We start from the raw sequence: 19961 nt of genomic DNA, 5'->3' as shown, positions 1-19961 counted from the left end.
GCCTTTTAATATCGAAATTTAGTGTGTAATGTAACGTAACTGATAATTTTGTTTAGTTATGTTAGTAGTGGCTTGCAGATTACTGGAGTTGCAATGAGCAAGCCTGAATACAGATGGTTACAAACAAGTTCTGCCCTCACCGTGAAATTTATAATGTTCAGAGTTATCTATTAGCGTAAAAAGAAATACTGTCCTTGTTGTTTTATAATTTTATAACCGTCCTTGAACAGAAGACCCAATTTTGGGTTTACGACTATTGTTTAACTCCGTAGCTTATCCAGAAGACAAGTGAATTCCTGGATCGAGTATTGGAAGAAGTTTGCTTTCGTGAAGGACTTTTGCATGGAACTAACCCGCATTTGCAATACGTGAAGAAGAAAGCCACGAAAACTTGTCACCTGACGGCAAGAGGACTCTAGTCCATAATACGTTTACCAGAGAGGATATTTTACGTCAGCAAGGTGCGAGCTGGATGCGGAATTCGTATTGACCATCCATTGCTGGGTTTCGAAGGCGGTTCACCTCTTTAGGAGGCGAACGCTCTCTCCCGTGAGTCATCACAGCTCTTGTCCTTGATGTTCACAAAATCGATTGCTAGACTAAAGGAAAAGCATCCTCATAAACTTTGATAAAACTTTAAAAAAACATAATTTTCGTTCACCTATTACGAAGCATTCACTATAACTGTGACTTTTCCCATTATTATGTGTTTTGCGTCCACTGAATTTTTTGTAAATGGATACACAAGTCAATATCTAACAGTTTTTAATAATTTTCCAGAGCTTTAGTCAAGCTAATATGTGATATGGATCTGCATCATTTTCCACACGATGTGCAAACATGTGGTATGAAAATGGCTTCAGGTTTGTTTTCATTTGTTTCTTTTTTAATTCATTATAAATAACATAATAAGATAAAAACAATTTTGAGACAAATATTTCTGTTTTTTGTGTCGACAGAAAATTTAAAATTATCAAAAGATAAACTTATATTCGAAATAGTGTTTGATTTGTTAGGCATTTAATTTGACATAGAGTTAATGTTTACAAGACATAAAATTAATTATATAATTTGTTGTTTGCTGTGAAGGATTGTGTAAAATCAAAACAGGACTAATCTAAGAATACAAAGAATGCATTGTTTAGATTAATTGATGTCGAAGCCTTAAATATCTATTAACTATCGAGAACTAATTTTTGCCATTTTCAAGTAATCTTGATCTTAATTAAAAATTTGTTTTTTGAGTGTCATTCTTGATCCATCTTTTTATTCGCATGCATGGCTTGTATTTTCTCTTTAAAATTCCTGCGAATTATAAATCGAATTTTTATTAGTATTCAAACCTGCATTAAATTCTCAACAAGTTATATATAAAATAAACAACAATTAACAAAACAAATAATAATTAACAAAAATTAACAAAATTTTCGTTTTAGTTTCTTAGCTATTAAGCAAAGCTCGTAAATGGTTTATAAATGTATCACGTTTTATCGATTAATTTTAATATATAATACTTTTTTTTAAACTAAAATAAATGAAAAAACATTCCTAATTCACAGTTTATTTTCTAATATCTACCGTCCTTCAGTTATATTAAATCGAATGATTATTTATAATTAATATTAATTTGCTTTCGAAAATGCTGTTAATGATTCGGCAAATTGTAGGTACTTAAAAGACTATACAAGCACTTAGCATCTAGGTAATATTGAAACATTGAAATATATATAGAATATATATATATATATATATATATATATATATATATATATATATATATATATATATACAGTGGGGGCCAAAAGTGCGGACACTTTTTGAAAGTTTCATGTTTTTCAACTTTGTGTGCTTGTAGAATATATTAATTTTCACTTAAATACAAACGTTCATACATCAAATTGAAGGTAATTTAATGTAAAATTTAATAATAAATACAGTATTACAATATCTGTATTACAAAAAAAGTTATGCAATTAATAGTAAGATCTGTCTTAGATTTGCATTTTTTTAAAGTGATACTTACACAATCAATACTTAGTGGGATAACCCTTAATTTTAAAGACAGCTTCACAGCGTCTTTTCATCGAGTGAACGAGTGTTTGGAGTTCATCTTTCGTAATCACATGGTGCCAAGAATCAATTATAGCTTCACTTAGTTGTCTTTTATTGGATGGACGTTTTTTTCGTACAAGAATTTTCAAACGTCGCCACAAATTTTCAATTGAATTGAGATCAGGGCTGTTTCCTGGCCATGGTAATATATCTATGCCTTTATTTTGAAAGCATGCTTTGCATACTTTTGCTATGTGGCATGGAGCTTAATCCTGCTGAAAAATGAATGGTTCGTTGTTGGAGAAGAGATCCCTGATGAAAGGTATCAATTTTGGTTTCAGGACAGTTTCGATGTATTTTTTGGCATTCAGGATGCCAAATCAGGCCGAAAAAAATGCACAAGTGCTACTACTGATAGAAAAATAAAATGGCTATGCCTTCAAGGTAGAAAAAATGTCATCAGATGCCATTAGATGTGAAATGAATGCAGCTGGTATTGCAGTAAGTTCAAGAACAATAAGAAGCTTTTCAGGATTTGGACTACAAGCTAGAACTCCAAGGAAAAAACCATATTTAAATCAAAAGCAACGCAAAAAACGAGTTATGTCGGCAAAAGAACACATTAAATGGTCAGAAAATCAATGGAAGTAAGTAATCTGGAGTGATGAGAGTAAAATATCGCTCTTTGGAAGTGATGGTAGAAAATACGTGAGACGTAGCGTAGGTGAAGCGCTTCATCCTGATTGCATTGAAGCAACTACTAAAAATCCAACAAATGTCATGATTTGGGCATGTATATCCGCAGATGGTGTGGGCCAAATTCAAGTGATTGATGGCATCCTGAATGCCAAAAAATACATCAAAACTGCCCTGAAACCAAAATTGATACCTTCCATAAGGGATCTCTTCTCCAACAACGAACCATTCATTTTTCAGCAGGATTCAGCTCCATGCCACACAGCAAAAGTATGCAAAGCATGCTTTCAAAACAAAGGCATAGATATATTACCATGGCCAGGAAACAGCCCTTATCTCAATCCAATTGAAAATTTGTGGCGACGTTTGAAAATTCTTGTACGAAAAAAACGTCCATCCAATAAAAGACAACTAAGTGAAGCTATAATTGATTCTTGGCACCATGTGATTACGAAGGATGAACTCCAAACACTCGTTCACTCGATGAAAAGACGCTGTGAAGCTGTCTTTAAAATTAAGGGTTATCCTACTAAGTATCGATTGTGTAAGTATTGCTTTAAAAAAATGAAAATCTAAGATAGATCTCACTATTAATTGCATAACTTTTTTTGTAATACAGATATTGTAATACTGTATTTATTATTAAATTCTACATAAAATTACCTTCAATTTGATATCTAAACGTTTGTATTTAAGTGAAAATTAATATATTCTACAAGCACGCAAAGTTGAAAAGCATGAAACTTTCAAAAAGTATATATATATATATATATATATATATATATATATATATATATATATATATATATATATATATATATATATATATATATATAAGTTCAAAAAGAAGATAAAACAAAGGAAAATGCAACATATGCAAAAGGGGGGGGGATAATAATTGATGATAATTATAACAAACAACTGATTAAAAAGAAAAAGGATGAAATTTTTAAAAAAAACCGGAAAATAAAAGATATAATCTTTTTATCAGCCCACGCGATTATATCCGGAAAAAAGAGGGCTTTCTGATATTGTATCAATATAGCCAAAGTAAAATATATGTTAATACAATAGTGTGATCATTAATGATTGCAATAATTTAGCAAAACAGACAATTTATGTTTCTTTTTTCTTTTTTATTTTTTTTCTTAAATAAATATTTATTTTCTAATATTATTTATGGTCAACTTTTTAAATTATCCAGTATAATATTACCTTGCGCACACCCATTTCGGGCCCATCCTTGGTAACTAACAAATCAATGCACAGCATAACAAATCACTTCAGCAATGCAGTAAGAACGGCACTTTAAATTCCTCTAGTTGCACTCAATTTGATCTTTTGTTTTCATATTTTGTAATCTGGCAATCTTGTGGCGAAAATATTTTTGAATCATTCCTGAAAAATTTCCCGTTCACGTGTTACGTGTTATTTTTACTTATTGTGTTCTATTTCATTAGTTGTAATTTTTGTAAAAAAATTTTTTGAGTGCTCCTCACACTATTGTATATATATATATATATATATATATATATATATATATATATATATATATATATATATATATATATATATATATATATATATATATATATATATATATATATATATATATATATATATACATATATATATATATATATATATATATATATATATATATATATATATATATATATATATATATATATATATATATATATATATATATATATATATATATATATATATAGGTTGAAATATTGAGAGATAATGCCGAAAATACCAGTCGCCAAAACATTTACATATAAGTAGTCTGTGTTCAAAAACATAATATCTTCAAATTTTTTAAGCAGTGATAATGTTTGTTTTTTTTTAAAAAATTAGAGTCAATTCCTTAAAAAGAAAAAATATTAACAAGAAATAGTTAAATAATTATGCATTGAGAAATAAAATAGATTATGTCAAATATAACAGCAATTCAACAGCATAATATAGCTTTTTAAAATTCCCAAGTTTGCTAGTCATAATTAATTTAATTTTTCAAATTAAAATGTTTTATTTTCAAATAGCACAATTACATAAATTGTAAATGGATATAGAAATAAATTATGTATAAATGTGTGTAATATTATCGCAAAGATTAATATTTCCTTCACATTTTTAATTAAGTTATTTCAATAGTTATTTTTTTTTTCAAATTTATTAGCAAGCTTTTCGAGCAAATATGTTATTCTGAAATGGACTCTCGACAATTATACTACAGATGACTTCTACAGCCTACAGCAATATGAAGTAACTGACGCGAAGCAAAATGAATGTGTGGCATATGTAGGACCGAGTAAGTGTACCAACCCCACACTTTTCATAAAATGGTTTGTTTGTTTTTGTGTGTGTGGTTTTCCCTTCTTTGTAAAACAAATGCGTTATATAGGTTAAATTCAAAATTGTGAGGTTAAGGAGTACAGTTGCAATCCTCTCCATTGATAGTTGCAAACCGATAAGGATCAACTGTTCATTGCAGGGAATAAAATAAGATCATTTGTAAATAGTAAATTTGTAAACTTAAAATTAATATATACACTGGTGTGCAAAACTTAGGCAACAAGTGGTTTTTCGGCCACAGCTCCCCAACAAAGTATAGGAGCCATGAAATTGCAGTATAATATGCACGTAATTCAGTAGAAAGATTATTTGTATGCAAATTTTAGAAATAAAACGTCGTAGGTGATGTAAGTGTACGTAAACCTTGAGGGTCGGCGCACAGGTCAAAGCTGTGATAAAAGGATGAAGAGCACCGTACTTAAAGACATTCGCTACAAGTGCAAGTGATTTTTTTTGTGAAACATGTCTTCAAGAAATAATTTAGACGACTTTATTCGAGGAAGAATGATTGGGAAGCTTGAGGAGGGGCATAGTGTGAGCAGTGTCGCCGAAGAGTTCGGGATCAACAAAAGTGTTGTTTCTCGTGCTCGGAATGCCTTTAAAACTACTGGTACAGCTGTTCAGAAGGTTGGTAGTGGCCATCCAAGGAAAACAACACCAAGAGATGACCGTTACATTGTCCTCCAGCCGAAAAGAAACCGTTTTCAGTCAGCGAGAGCCATATCTCAGCAACTGTGCACAGCCACAGGAAGACAAGTATCAAGATTTACAGTGGCCAGATGCCTCCACAAAGGTGGCTTATTACTAGACGTCCTGAACGCTGCATACCTTTAAAAGTTAGCCATCGGTGGCACCGTTTAGAGTGGTGCAGAGAACACGAAACCTGGACACCTCATCAATGCAGTCGCGTCCTCTTCACAGTCGTTGAGAGTCGTTTTAGTTCTACAAGCGATTCTCAACGTCAGTTGATCTGGAGAGAGGTTGGAGCTTGATTTCATCCCAATAACATCGCGGAAAGAGATCGTTACGGTGGTCATGGAGTTGTCGTCTGGGGTGGCATTATGTTGAACGGGCGGACTGAGCTTCAGATCTTCGACCGAGGTTCTGTAACTGGAGACCACTACTGCAATGAGGTAATCCTACCCCATGTGCGTCTGTTCCGAGGGGCCATTGGACCGGACTTCATTTTTATGGATGACAATGCCCGTCCACACCGTACTGATAATGTTCAAGAGCTACTGGACAGTGAAGGTATCACACGAATGGATTGGCCAGATTACTCTCCAGATCTAAATCCCATAGAGCATGTGTGGGATGCATTAGGAAGACATTTTGCAACACGACAGTATCCTCCTGGTAACACCCATCAGCTGAAAGATGCGTTAAAGGAGGAATGGAGATGTTTACCCCAAGAACTCCTGGATAATCTGGTGCTTAGCATGGAGAGACGATGCCAAGCAACAATTACAGTAACGGGAAGGCATATCCCACACTAGGGAACATCTGCCAGTTGTACTTACGCTTCTTCAGGCAATCATGTGTAACGCCACTATATGTCAAATAAAGCCTTTTTTTGTTCCATACCCTACTTTAAGCTTTATATTCATTTCTGCGCCATTATTCTTTTACCATCGTTTAAGTACAAAATAATGTACATCATATTCAAATTTCATGTCAATCGGATGATTTCTTGCAGTGTTATGACAAAAAACGCATTTGTTGCTTAAGTTTTGCACACCAATGTATATTATGTCAATGGATTTTGAATCATCACCAATTTTTTCAATTATTTTTCTATTAATTGCCTTTGAATAACTTCTTTATATTCTTCAAATAATTCTGAGTTCTTCCTTAATGTTTGCAACATATTGAAAAAACGAAATTGTGCATTTTTATAATTATCTTTAAGTTTTATTTTTTCTTCCTTCCAGGGTAATTTAATTTCATATCTCTTTTCCTTCTGAGTGATCGATGAAGAAAATAATTCTAAAGCTTTTTCTGTTTCTTTTTCTTCGCAGATATTTTATATTCCAATTGATTCGGTTTCCCAAAGCATTTTCAAGGACTCATTTATACTCATATTTTCTTCCAGGGTCATATTAGTCATAACATTCGTCACTTCATTACAGTTTGAGGAGGGAAAATTCCCTTGCACACACCATCCGAAAATAGTTTCAAGTGCAACTGCAGAATAAATAATTATCTTAATTAGATCATTACTAATAGACCACAATATGTCGGCGCCAAACAAAATCGAAACATTTTCACCCATAAATCTAGATTTACCCATAAATCAAGTTATTAGAGCCACTTAGGCTCTAATAACGTTATTCCAAGGCTCTTTAGTTTATTTTTTATTTGATTACTTGGCATTTTTATGTTCGCTGATGTAATCACTGAAACTTCGATGAAATCAAAAGTGATGCTTTTCTCAGGGTCATTAATATTTCTTAAAGTTAATACTACAATTTTGTTTTTTTATTTTTTTGGGTGATTTTCACCAAATATATGAATTTGCATTTCTTTTTCACCTTTCACTTTTATATTTAATTTTCTGGATAATTCTTCAGTAATAACAGAAATTTGAGAACCTCCGTCAATTAAACATCTTACAAAACAATGATTTTGAGGTCCTTCTGCTATAGCATTTACAGTTTGCAGAACTATATTGGATCCAAATTTAGATGAAGAATTTTAAACTTACTTCTAATGTTTTTGACTCCTTCTCTTCTTCTTTGTCATTCAAGTCCGACTTAAAACAAATTGAGTCATGATGTTTTCGTCTGCATTTTTTACGAAAATTTATTTCTGCATTGAGTGGTGATATTTCTTCCGAAACATAAAAAACACCTTCCTTTTCTTCTTAGGAATTCTAGATTATTTTCAATATCAAAAACACTGCAGTTATACTTAGAATGATTTTCACAGTCACAAAAAATGTATCTATAATTTATTGTTGACAAGGCGGATGCAGTTCCAGCTTTATTCCGATAAAAGTTAGATTTTCCCTTCTTCTCAAATCTTGATAAATCTTGACTATAATTATTACTCTTCGTGTGACTAACTAAGCTCGACGCTTCACGACAGTTAATTTCCCTTTTTAAAAAAAACTCAAAAGTTCTTGTATATCAAATTCTTTTTCCGATTTCCGACATCGATTAAGTTCAAAATTTAGTTCTTCTGGAAGTTTCTGCTGAATAATTGGGCATAGTAAATTTCCATAACTTCCTGCAGTTACATTTAATGATGACAGGCTTCGTAATTGTATTTCTCATTCATCATATAGTCTTCTTAGAACTTTTAAGTTGGAAACATTTCGAATAGGTTCAATAGTGAGAAGTTTCGTCATATAAGAGCTTATCACAATGTCCGTTCTTCCAAAACGCTCTTTCAGAATCTCGATAGAGGAATCATAATTCTGATCACTAATGGCATATCCAGATATAGATGCGAGAGCGCTTCCTCCAAGCAAGGATTTCAAATATGCAAATTTTTCAGTCCTTCGTAAATCGTTGTTGTTATGAATAGCTGTTTCAAATTGATTATAAAATTCCAACCACTTGGTAGAATCTCCGTAAAATGTTCCTATTTGCAGACGAGGTAGGTTCATTATTTTTGATTCAGTTTTAACAACAACAGTTTCGTTTCTATCACTTTCGATATTAATTTCTGAATTAGAAGAACATCGATTGAAAAATCTCTGAATCCTACCTTTCCATGTTACTATTTTTTCTCGATATTCCTGGCAGGTCGTTATTTCGCTTTCGTACTCCTGTTTAGCAACGGTGTATGACAGTTTTTCATTCAATTGTTTTAATTCCATAATTTTTGCATTTAATTGCTCACTTAAATCCGATAAAAGTTCTGCTTTTTCAGCATCCTGCGATTCATCTGCCAAACTCGCTTCAATTTTCGATATTACACTGGTGTGCAAAACTTAAGCAACAAGTGGTTTTTCGGCCACAGCTCCCCAACAAAGTATAAGATAGCCATGAAATTGCAGTATAATATGCACGTAATTCAGTAGAAAGATTATTTGTATGCAAAATTTAGAAATAAAACGTTGTAGGTGATGTAAGTGTACGTAAACCTTGAGGGTCGGCGCGCGCAAGTTAAAGCTGTGCTAAAAGGATGAAGAGCATCGTAGTTAAAGACATTCGCTGCAAGTGCAAGTGATTTTTTTTGTGAAACATGTCTTCAAGAAATCATTTAGACGACTTTACTCGAGGAAGAATGATTGGGAAGCTTGAGGAGGGGCGTAATGTGATCAGTGTCGCCGAAGAGTTCGGGATCAACAAAAGTGTTGTTTCTCGTGCTTGGAATGCCTTTAAAACTACTGGTACAGCTGTTCGGAAGGTTGGTGGTGACCATCCAAGCAAAACAACACCAAGAGATGACCGTTACATTGTCCTCCAGCCGAAAAGAAACCGTTTTCAGTCAGCGAGAGCCATATCTCAGCAACTGTGCACAGCCACAGGAAGACAAGTATCAAGATTTACAGTGGCCAGATGCCTCCACAAAGGTGGCTTATTACTAGACGTCCTGAACGCTGCATACCTTTAAAAGTTAGCCATCGGTGGCACCGTTTAGAGTGGTGCAGAGAACACGAAACCTGGACACCTCATCAATGGAGTCGCGTCCTCTTCACAGTCGTTGAGAGTCGTTTTAGTTCTACAAGCGATTCTCAACGTCAGTTGATCTGGAGAGAGGTTGGAGCTTGATTTCATCCCAATAACATCGCGGAAAGAGATCGTTACGGTGGTCATGGAGTTGTCGTCTGGGGTGGCATTATGTTGAACGGGCGGACTGAGCTTCAGATCTTCGACCGAGGTTCTGTAACTGGAGACCGCTACTGCAATGAGGTAATCCTACCCCATGTGCGTCTATTCCGAGGGGCCATTGGACCGGACTTCATTTTTATGGATGACAATGCCCGGTCACACCGTACTGATAATGTTCAAGAGCTACTGTAAAGGGAAGATATCACACGAATGGATTGGCCAGATTACTCTCCAGATCTAAATCCCATAGAGCATGTGTGGGATGCATTAGGGGGACGTTTTGCGACACGACAGTATCCTCCTGGTAACACCCATCAGCTGAAAGATGCGTTAAAGGAGGAATGGAGACGTTTACCCCAATAACTCCTGGATAATCTGGTGCTTAGCATGGAGAGACGATGCCAAGCAACAATTACAGTAACGGGAGGGCATATCCCATACGAGGGAAAATCTGCCAGTTGTACTTACGCTTCTTCAGGCAATCATGCGCAGCGCCACTTTATGTCAAATGAGCCCTTTTTTGTTCCATACCCTACTTTAAGCTTTATATTCATTTCTGCGCCATTATTCTTTTACCATCGTTTAAGTATAAAATAATGTACATCATATTCAAATTTCATGTCAATCGGATGATTTCTTGTAGAGTTATGACAAAAAACGCACTTGTTGCTTAAGTTTTGCACATCAGTGTACTATAATCCTCATCATGCAGTCATAAGGCCTGAACACGCAACTACAAATTTAAGGAATGTGTATGATGCTTCATCAAAAGAAAAAGAGGAACTTTCTCTCAATGACTGTCTTTTAGATGGACCGAACTTTTTACCGGATTTACTAAAAATTCTCCTGAACTTTAGAATAGTTATGACATCGGATATAGAGAAAGCATTTCAACAAATTTCTATTTCTCCAGAGGACAGAGATGCCATGCGTTTTCTTTGGCTTGATGATCAGTCGTAGTTACAAAATCCTAAAATTGCAGTGTACAGATTTTGGAGACTAATTTTTGGAACCAAGTCCATTTTTGCTTGCTGCCTGTATTAAGCATCATCTGAAGAAATTTCGAGATATTTTTCCTAAGACAGTTCAACTACTAAACGATTCCTTATCTGTCGATGATTTCATCACCGGAGTAGACTCAGAAGACGAGGCTCGTCAAGTCTATCATAAAGCTAAAACGATTATGAGGGAAACATCTAAGAATTTAACGAAATGGAACTCGAACTCGGAAGAATTAAAGAAAGAATTTCTCCCAGAAACTAAAACTTCAAAATTAAATATGCCTGAAGCTTCATCAAAGGTACTTGGATTGAGATACTTTTCAACAGCTGGAGGTTTTACATACTCACCAGCTGATGTTGTAGATACTCCTTCCGAACAGAAACTGACCAAAAGAACTATTCTTCAGATTTCATCGAGACTGTTCAACATTGTGCTACCTGACACCATTTTCCATTCAAGCAAAAATTATGTTTCAAAAACTCTGGCTAGATGGCATTGATTGGAATCAACCGGTTCCAGAAGAAATAAAAATCAATTGGAACTGCTGGTGCAACCAACTACAAGGATTATGTGAAGTCAATATACCACGTTGGTATTTTCGATCGCGAGAGACTCCCCAGAATTTAGAAATGCATGTTTTTTGTGATTCTTCGCAAACTGCATATGGAACTGTTATCTTTTTAAGATTCACTGCTTCTAGTGAAATTCGAACATCGTTTGTTCTAGCCAAAGGAAAGGTAGCCCCTTTAAAGAAAATGACTTTGCCTCGGTTGGAGCTCATAGCTGCAGTTATTAGAGTGCGATTGCTGAAAGTTGTGCAGGAGCAATTTCCTGATGCAAAAGCTCGTCTATGGACTGACAGCTCAATTGTGCTCAACTGGATTAGAGGATCAGCATACCGTTGTAAAACCTTTGTGAAAAATCGTGTCAGTGAAATAAAAGAAAGTACCTCTCCCGAAATGTGGTATCACTGTCCAGGCAGTGATAATACAGTTGACAAGATAACCCGTGGTGTAAAAATCAAAGATTTGGTGTGTGACAGTGTGTGGGTCGATGGTCCTTCTTGGTTATCCGAATCAGAAGAAAACTGGTCTGATAAAAATTCTTCTGAAATCGCATCACTTTCTTCTTTTGATGAAGAAAAATATGATGTGACACCTGTTGTTAAAAATTGTGAAATTCAACCTATTTTGTGCATTTCAAAGTTCAGTAAAATTCGAAAATTAGTGCGTGGGACATCCTACGTTTTCAGATTTATTAACATTCTGAAGACAAAACAGAAGTGCACAGGTCCGATTTCTGTACTGGAAACTGAAAAATCTTGGGAATACTGGATTAAAATGTCCCAAGCACAGAGTTTTCATTCTGATATCCAAAATCTTAAACAAAATAAATATGTAGACAAAAATGTAAATTAGCTAATGCTAATCTTATACTAGATGATAAAGGTATTCTAAGAGTGAAAACTAGATTAATTTATTCATCTTTAGATGTGTATGAAAAATGTCCAATTGTTCTTTCTAATGATTATTTTGCAGAATTAATTGTTTATGATTGTCATGAAAAGGTATTACATAATGGTGTTAATGAAACTTTAATTCAGGTAAGAAGTAAGTTTTGGATTTTAAAAGGGAGACAATTTGTTAAATCTATTTTGTATAATTGTAGAGTTTGTAAAAAATTTACAACTAAATGGGGTAAAGAAATTATTTCACCTTTACCTATTGATGGAGTAGAGAAATCTCAACCATTTGAGATTACTGGTATTGATTTTGCAGGGCCTTTGTATTTAAAGGATAATTCTAAAGTGTATATAAGTTTATTTACATGTGCAGTTACTCGTAATATTTTACAATTTTGAATTAATATCTAATTTAAGCACTGAATGTTTTTTGCTATCATTAAGACGATTTTTTGCCGTAGGGGTTTTAGTAAAGTTATATACTCTGATAATGCTAAAAGTTATAAGTCTGCCGATAAAGAACTCAAATATTTGTATAAAATGTGTAAAAATGATGAAGTGTGTAACTTCTTAGAGAAACATCAGTTAGAATGGAAATTTATTGTAGAAGGTGCCCCATGGTGGGGAGGCTTTTGGGAAAGGCTTGTTCGATCTGTTAAAAATTGCTTAAAAAAAGTTTTGGGTAAAACTTCTCCTTGTTATGAAGGATTAATTACTGTATTAACTGAAGTAGAATCAGTTATTAACACTAGGCCATTAACTTATGTTTACAATGATTTAAATGAGCCTGACCCCTTAACTCCTTCACACTTTACTATTGGGTCACGTTTAACTACTTTACCGTCTCCAAATAATCTTAATTTAATGTCAAATGAGGTGGAATAAACCAAAAAGTGGAAATATAGATTACTATTGTTGGATCATTTTTGGAAAAGATTTTTTAAGAAATATTTATTACAGTTAAGATCTGTTATGTTTTTAAACAATCAAAAAATTTGAATACTTATAAAGTTGATGATGTTGTTCTCGTGAGAGAAGATAATGTTAAGAGCCATAATTGGAAGTTGGGAAGGATTAAAAATTTGTTTACAGGAAGAGATGGAAAAATTGATCATGTGAGATTCAATTGGAAAACAATGTTATAAAAAGACCCATTGAAAGACTATATAATCTAGAAGTGCAATAAATATTTAATGCATCCAATAAATGGATGCAGGGTGGGGAGTGTTAAATAATGTCTAAAATTCATGTAAAGTTATATCCATAGATGGCGCTGTGCCAATTATTTTCTTTCTCATATTTGTTATATTTTTATTCCCTCTTGTGCTGTCCACATGAAATAAACGTTATGTTCGTTTCTCTGGAGTCATGCTTATTTTGGATATCCAAGTATCTTTAGAGTACAAATTTGACAATAGTTTCAGAGTTATTTTAAGTCGAATTTGGAAATTTTTGCTACCCTATACAATTTAGTTTAGCGGTTATTATGAGCAGAGCAAATATGACTTTTCGAAGCCACATACTCTTATGATAGAAGATGAGTACCTCACGAACGTTGTTTGAATATAGATTTTTAAAGCAATTAAATAACATATTTTATTTTTATTTTTCGCCGACCTGGTGGCCGAGTGGTTAGCGTGCCTGACTGCGGAGCTGCTGATCGCCGGTTTGAATCCTGCTCAGGGCATGGGTGTTTCTTTCTCTCTGTGTTCCATGTCCTTTCTCCATTGTGTGTGTGAATGTGACCCGCCCTATAAACGGGTTTGTGTGACGTGGACGACGCTGTTCCACAGCCGTGGCCTCGCCACAGGTGCCCACTGGGTAACAGGAAGAGAGTTGCAGTTCAGGCATTCCTGTGGCCAAAGGAATAACCCCCAAGTGCCCGCCATTAGAAAAAAAAATTCAGCTTTTTTTTGGTATTAAAGAAAAACTAATGGCAATAAATTTATGTATTTTTCGCAGTATTCCAATATGTTTAAACTAATTCTAATAATTCAACTAAAATGATGACTCACAGTTTTAAAGCCTCTGTTTTAATTTATAGACGAATTTTCTACGTAATAATTTTAAAAAAAAAATTTTTTTTTTACAGATAACGCATCCTGCTTAGAAGGGAGTGTTGTACTTAGAAGAAGGAATGGATTTTATCTCATCAATGTTTACATCCCGACAATACTGATTGTTATCATGTCCATGCTGACGTTTTGGATTCCCCCAGAAGCTGTACCAGCACGGGTGACACTCGGAGTCACAAGTCTCCTTACTATCATTACTAAGCAATATCAGGCTTCCATGCCAAATGTGTCATACATTGTTGCATTGAACGTTTGGTTATCTTCTTGCATCGGGTTCGTTTTTTTAAGTCTCCTAGAATTCGCAACTGTTATTGCTCTAATGGCAAGATCGAAGAATTCAAGTAGTCTTGCAAATGAAGACGAATCAGAGTTGATTTTAGGAATGGTATGTAAACTTATTTTATTACCTTTTTTAAGAAAAAATCGCACTAAGTTCGTTCAGCTTATTTTCGTCAGAAGAATTGCATCTAATAGTGGGTTGGTTCATCCTGTATCGACTAGCTCAAAATTTATGTAAATATTTTTAAAGTTTTTAGGTTTCAATCCTCAACACACAGTGATTGAAACAAATGACTATAATCGATTTGTTTTATCCAGTAGATTAGTAACTCGTTCGCAAAACAAGTTGGGATAAAATTACAAAAATAATAATAATAAATAAAAATATTATTTTTCAAAACAATTTTTTATTCTAGTCCACTAGTTCTCACTAGGCCTTCAATTTCGTGAATTTTTATGTAAGGAAAAGAATATCATTTTAAATTTTTCTATATCGATTGACAATTTTTGGATTAGGTACATGGCAACAAGCCATGTTGAAATCTAACATCTACAAAGATGGAATAAATACAACACATTTTTATACATATTTGATTTAAGGAGAGGGGATACATCAATAATGCTAAAACTAACCTTTTTCGATGTAACTTTTCTAAGAAACTACCTATGATATCGCTTTGAAATTTTTTGGGGATATTTGAGAGTATATTAGTTGTATGCTATGACAATGTTTTAGCGTAATAGGAATACTTTTTGAATTACAAAAGATTTCTGCTCAAAAAATGAAGAATTTTTTTTTAAAATTCAAAAGTTCTCAGTTCATATTTTTTTTTTAAATATTTTCTCCCAGATATGTGTTAACAGTTATTACAGTGTAAACATGTATATGTTTACAGTGTACATATTTATGTTTACAGTGTACATACAGTGCACATGTGCTGAGAAAGAAAACTTAAGCAATATCGTGTTTAGATGCTGCGAAAAGGTACATAGAAAAAAGTCAGTTTTAGCATTATTGGAATATGGCCTACCAACTCCCCTTAGTTCATCATTCTTAAAAAAGAAGACTTACCTGACATATTTTCTAGGAAAAAAACTGGAAAAAAAGCACAAAACATTTGTGAGAAAGATTGTTCTACAGTTTGTTAAACTAGCTCCTGTTTAAAAATGAACTAGAAGAAAAACTTACTTGCCTCAATAAGTAATTACTTATCTATGTCTTTCATTCGAGGACGTTATACACTGGAAGAGACCCTTCAAGGTAATTTTTTTTTCAAAGCACAAATGAGTACACTGTTAGAATTTCCGCTCTAAAATTGTGCGGTAAAATAACCGGCAGCAGTCTGTCCATCCAGTTAACCGTTAAATTTCCGGCAAAAAATATTTTTCTACCTTTACGGTTTTGAAACCATTTACAGCTAGTATGGTTTAAAAACTATAAATATAAAACCATGTGATTTTTAACCAATTACAAATAGCATGGTTTCAAAACAGTAAAAAAGAAATTTAGCTCAACATTGGAGATAGTTTAGCAACTTTAGGATGTTGTCATCTATGCGCGAATGAGAGTATCGTATTCTGATAGTCCAGGAACACAAGTTCGTTAGTACAGCATACTAGAAACTCTTCACATGTTAAAGGGGATATTGTGGTGTCAGGCCTAGTATTGCTGGGATTCGAACCACCGTTCTATCGGTTAAGAGATTGTCAGATTAACTCTCTAGGCTATAATATGCACCCATTTGCAAGGAATTAGGAGGTTTCATTAGGTGGTTCTAGTTGGTGCTATAAAATTCTGGTTGCTTAAACGTATATGGGGAAAGCAGTTAATAAACGGGTTTTTTTTTCACAGTTAAGAGTTTGAATACCATCTTATTTAGGGTTATTTGACTGTTTTGTTTAAATATGGTAAAATAACGTTTAAATAAATAGTTAGTTAACCATTTTTAGAGTAACCATGTATAGAGAAATAGAGTTCAGATAAACTTGAATTAAACCATGTAGTTTCAAGACATTAAAATGAAAACCATTTATAGCACGATTACTCAAAATTAGATAGTGGGAAAGTAATTTTGTAATAATTTTTCGCACTTTTACATTTTGTAAACATTTTTTTCAGCATTTTAAACTTTATTATTTAGTCTTGGTTTAACTGAACTAATTTTTCTCAAAATTTCAAAATACCAAAAAGTGCGAAAGATAATTTGCCATTAAAAGTTCTTCCCATAGTGCAGCGTTCTCTTATGAGGGCTCCAATCTTTGCCATTTTGGAATCTTGGTTAAAATTTTGATTATTTTCGTTTTTATGATATTTTTTTTCTGTGCTTTACAAACTTTTGAAAATGAAAACACCACAAAAACTTTCAAAAATGGTGCAAAAGAAAGGGGTCGCTATATTAGATGTGAATAAATATTAGCTTTATGTAATTTCTCTCAAAACTTTAAAACAATAAAAATAAGTGCAATTTGTGGTTCTAAGTAAGTCATTGAAAACTACACTTTTGTATGTTTTCGGACTTCTTAAATTGTAATATTATTACAGATTAAGTGGATGAAAACAGATTTGAATGAAAGTAAAAAAAAACAAAAGTATAACGTAAATTGCACAAAAACAAGCATATTTATCAAAAATCTAAAAACAGACAAACGTAGACTGCTTAACTACCTACAACTGTATTGGTAAAATGTCTCGAGAAAAAAATTTAATCAAAATTAAGAGAATATAAAATTTTACCCGCTTTATGTCTCAAATTTTGTTTAAATGACGGTCCTTTATTTTATATGTATCGTAAGTTACTGAAGAATACGGTCAAAATTCACAATCAGTTTATTTGTGAAAATTTTAAAAAAAAGAGAGAAAATTTAAAAATGGTTAAAAATTAAAAAACCATTTTTAGAATTTACTCTCCCCGGTTCGGTCGAAAGGGAAAAGGTCTCTTAAGGCAGGGGTGGTTTTACATAGAACTGTGGATCAGAGTATGCAAAACTTGTCTGCAATATGCACATCATCATCATAACACATAATCTTTTCACACATAACATCATTCACATAATCTTTTTTTTTTCACATTATCTTCAATATTTAAAATAGTAAGAAAAAACTTGTCTTTAATCAGTAACACTATCTTACTTATATAGATTACAAGGACTATGCATATTTTTTTCAAATTATTTGTATTTAAATGTAGCACATTTTTTCTCTTTTACATACATAGATTTATATGTATATTTTATAGATTCTCTTGAAAGCCAATGGGACATGGTCAACAGCAAAACCCATGTCTAATTTAGTTACAAAGAAGAAATCCTGCTTAAAACCACTGCAACTTGATTACTTTTCAAGAGTACTGTTTCCTTTACTCTTTATTATCTTTAGCATTGCATATTGGAAATATTATGGAATTAAATAAAGAAAAGTTGCATTTCCTGTCTCTGCATTTTTAAACATAATTGACTTTATTGAAATAGCTTGTAAACGAACTTGTAAATAAAGTAAAATATCCAATTTGTACAAATAAATTGTGTTAATTTGTAGAAATACTTAGTACATATTGAATCAGATCTTTCTTCTACTCTTTTTATTAATATTTTTAAGAAATTATATTACACCCAATTGATTATTTAGAAAAAAGTGATAAATGTCAGTGGGATGACTCTTATTAGTATTTTTAAAAAGTTAAACTGCATTCAATGGATGATTTAGGTACAAATAATAAATATTAATGGAACAACTCTCAATTTAAGAAATTAATTGCTTTCGATGGATGATTTTTTTTAAAAAGTGACAAATGTCAATGGCACGTCTTTTATTAATATTTTTAGGAAGTTAAATTACATCCAATTGATTATTTAGAAAAAAAGTGATAAATGTCAGTGGCATGACTCTTATTAGCATTTTTAAAAAGTTAAACTACATTCAATGGATGATTTAGGTACAAATAATAAATATTAATGGAACAACTCTCATTTTAAGAAGTTAAACTGCTTTCGATGGATGATTTTTTTTTAAAAAGTGACAAATGTCAAAGGCACGTCTTTTATTAATATTTTTAAGAAGTTATATTACACCCAATTGATTATTTAGAAAAAAGTGATAAATGTCAGTGGGATGACTCTTATTAGTATTTTTAAAAAGTTAAACTACATTCAATGGATGATTTAGGTACAAATAATAAATATTAATGGAACAACTCTCATTTTAAGAAGTTAAACTGCTTTCGATGGATGATTTTTTTTTAAAAAGTGACAAATGTCAAAGGCACGTCTTTTATTAATATTTTTAAGAAGTTATATTACACCCAATTGATTATTTAGAAAAAAGTGATAAATGTCAGTGGGATGACTCTTATTAGTATTCTTAAAAAGTTAAACTACATTCAATGGATGATTTAGGTACAAATGATTAATAAATATTAATGGAACAACTCTCATTTTAAGAAGTTAAACTGCTTTCGATGGATGATTTTTTTTTAAAAAGTGACAAATGTCAAAGGCACGTCTTTTATTAATATTTTTAAGAAGTTATATTACACCCAATTGATTATTTAGAAAAAAGTGATAAATGTCAGTGGGATGACTCTTATTAGTATTCTTAAAAAGTTAAACTACATTCAATGGATGATTTAGGTACAAATGATTAATAAATATTAATGGAACAACTCTCATTTTAAGAAGTTAAACTGCTTTCGAAAGATGATTTTTTTTTTTTTAAAAAGTGACAAATATCAATCTTTTTTCACTAAAGTGACAAATATCAAGGTCTTTTATTTTTTATTAATATTTTTAGGAAGTTAAATTACTTTAAAAAGATGATTTAAAGCAAAACAATAATTTAAATATCAGTTGGGTTATACTTAAGATAATTTATGATGTGATTGATTTATGCAACATTGAGAAATCGGTTGTCATTAGAAAAAAAATTGGCTTTTAATAAGCTTTAAATGTACTTTCCATAAAACTAATTACACTATGAAGGAAAGTCAGCTATAAAAATGTATGCCTGAAATTTATTAATTAATACATATTTTCCTAAACTAACTTCTTTTTTTTGTTGACTTTTTTGCCCTAAATGGAAAAGTTAAAATCTTCTTTACTGGTGTAGCAAATTAAATTATTGTGGAAAAATGTTCAAAATATGCAAATCATTATTGAGGTCATTTATAATAATTTTGTAATTAATTTTTTTGTAAGATGCTAATAACTTTAAATTTAGTAAAAATCATTTTACTTATTCGAAGTTACTCCAACTTT

At 32.3% G+C, this 19961-nt stretch overlaps 1 protein-coding gene across 1 annotated transcript in view; it reads left to right on the top strand.

Moving 5' to 3' along the window:
• LOC107455618 (glycine receptor subunit alpha-2) overlaps nt 1-18230 on the top strand; it is a 33155-nt gene extending 14925 nt beyond the window's left edge. Inside the window, exons 5-8 of the mRNA XM_087168068.1 lie at nt 781-863; nt 4937-5068; nt 14450-14817; nt 17948-18230. Of these exons, the coding sequence (XP_087024194.1) occupies nt 781-863; nt 4937-5068; nt 14450-14817; nt 17948-18121 (757 nt within the window). The 3' untranslated portion in view covers nt 18122-18230. The remainder of the gene's footprint in view (nt 1-780; nt 864-4936; nt 5069-14449; nt 14818-17947) is intronic.
• Nucleotides 18231-19961: the final 1731 nt, after the last annotated feature.

The sequence above is a fragment of the Parasteatoda tepidariorum genome, chromosome 7, assembly GCF_982258835.1.
Source record: "Parasteatoda tepidariorum strain Cologne lab strain chromosome 7, Ptep-v5.0, whole genome shotgun sequence".
In the NCBI taxonomy this organism is placed as follows: domain Eukaryota; kingdom Metazoa; phylum Arthropoda; class Arachnida; order Araneae; family Theridiidae; genus Parasteatoda; species Parasteatoda tepidariorum.
Note: the sequence above shows the minus strand (reverse complement) of the source record. Positions and strands in the feature narration are given on the sequence as shown.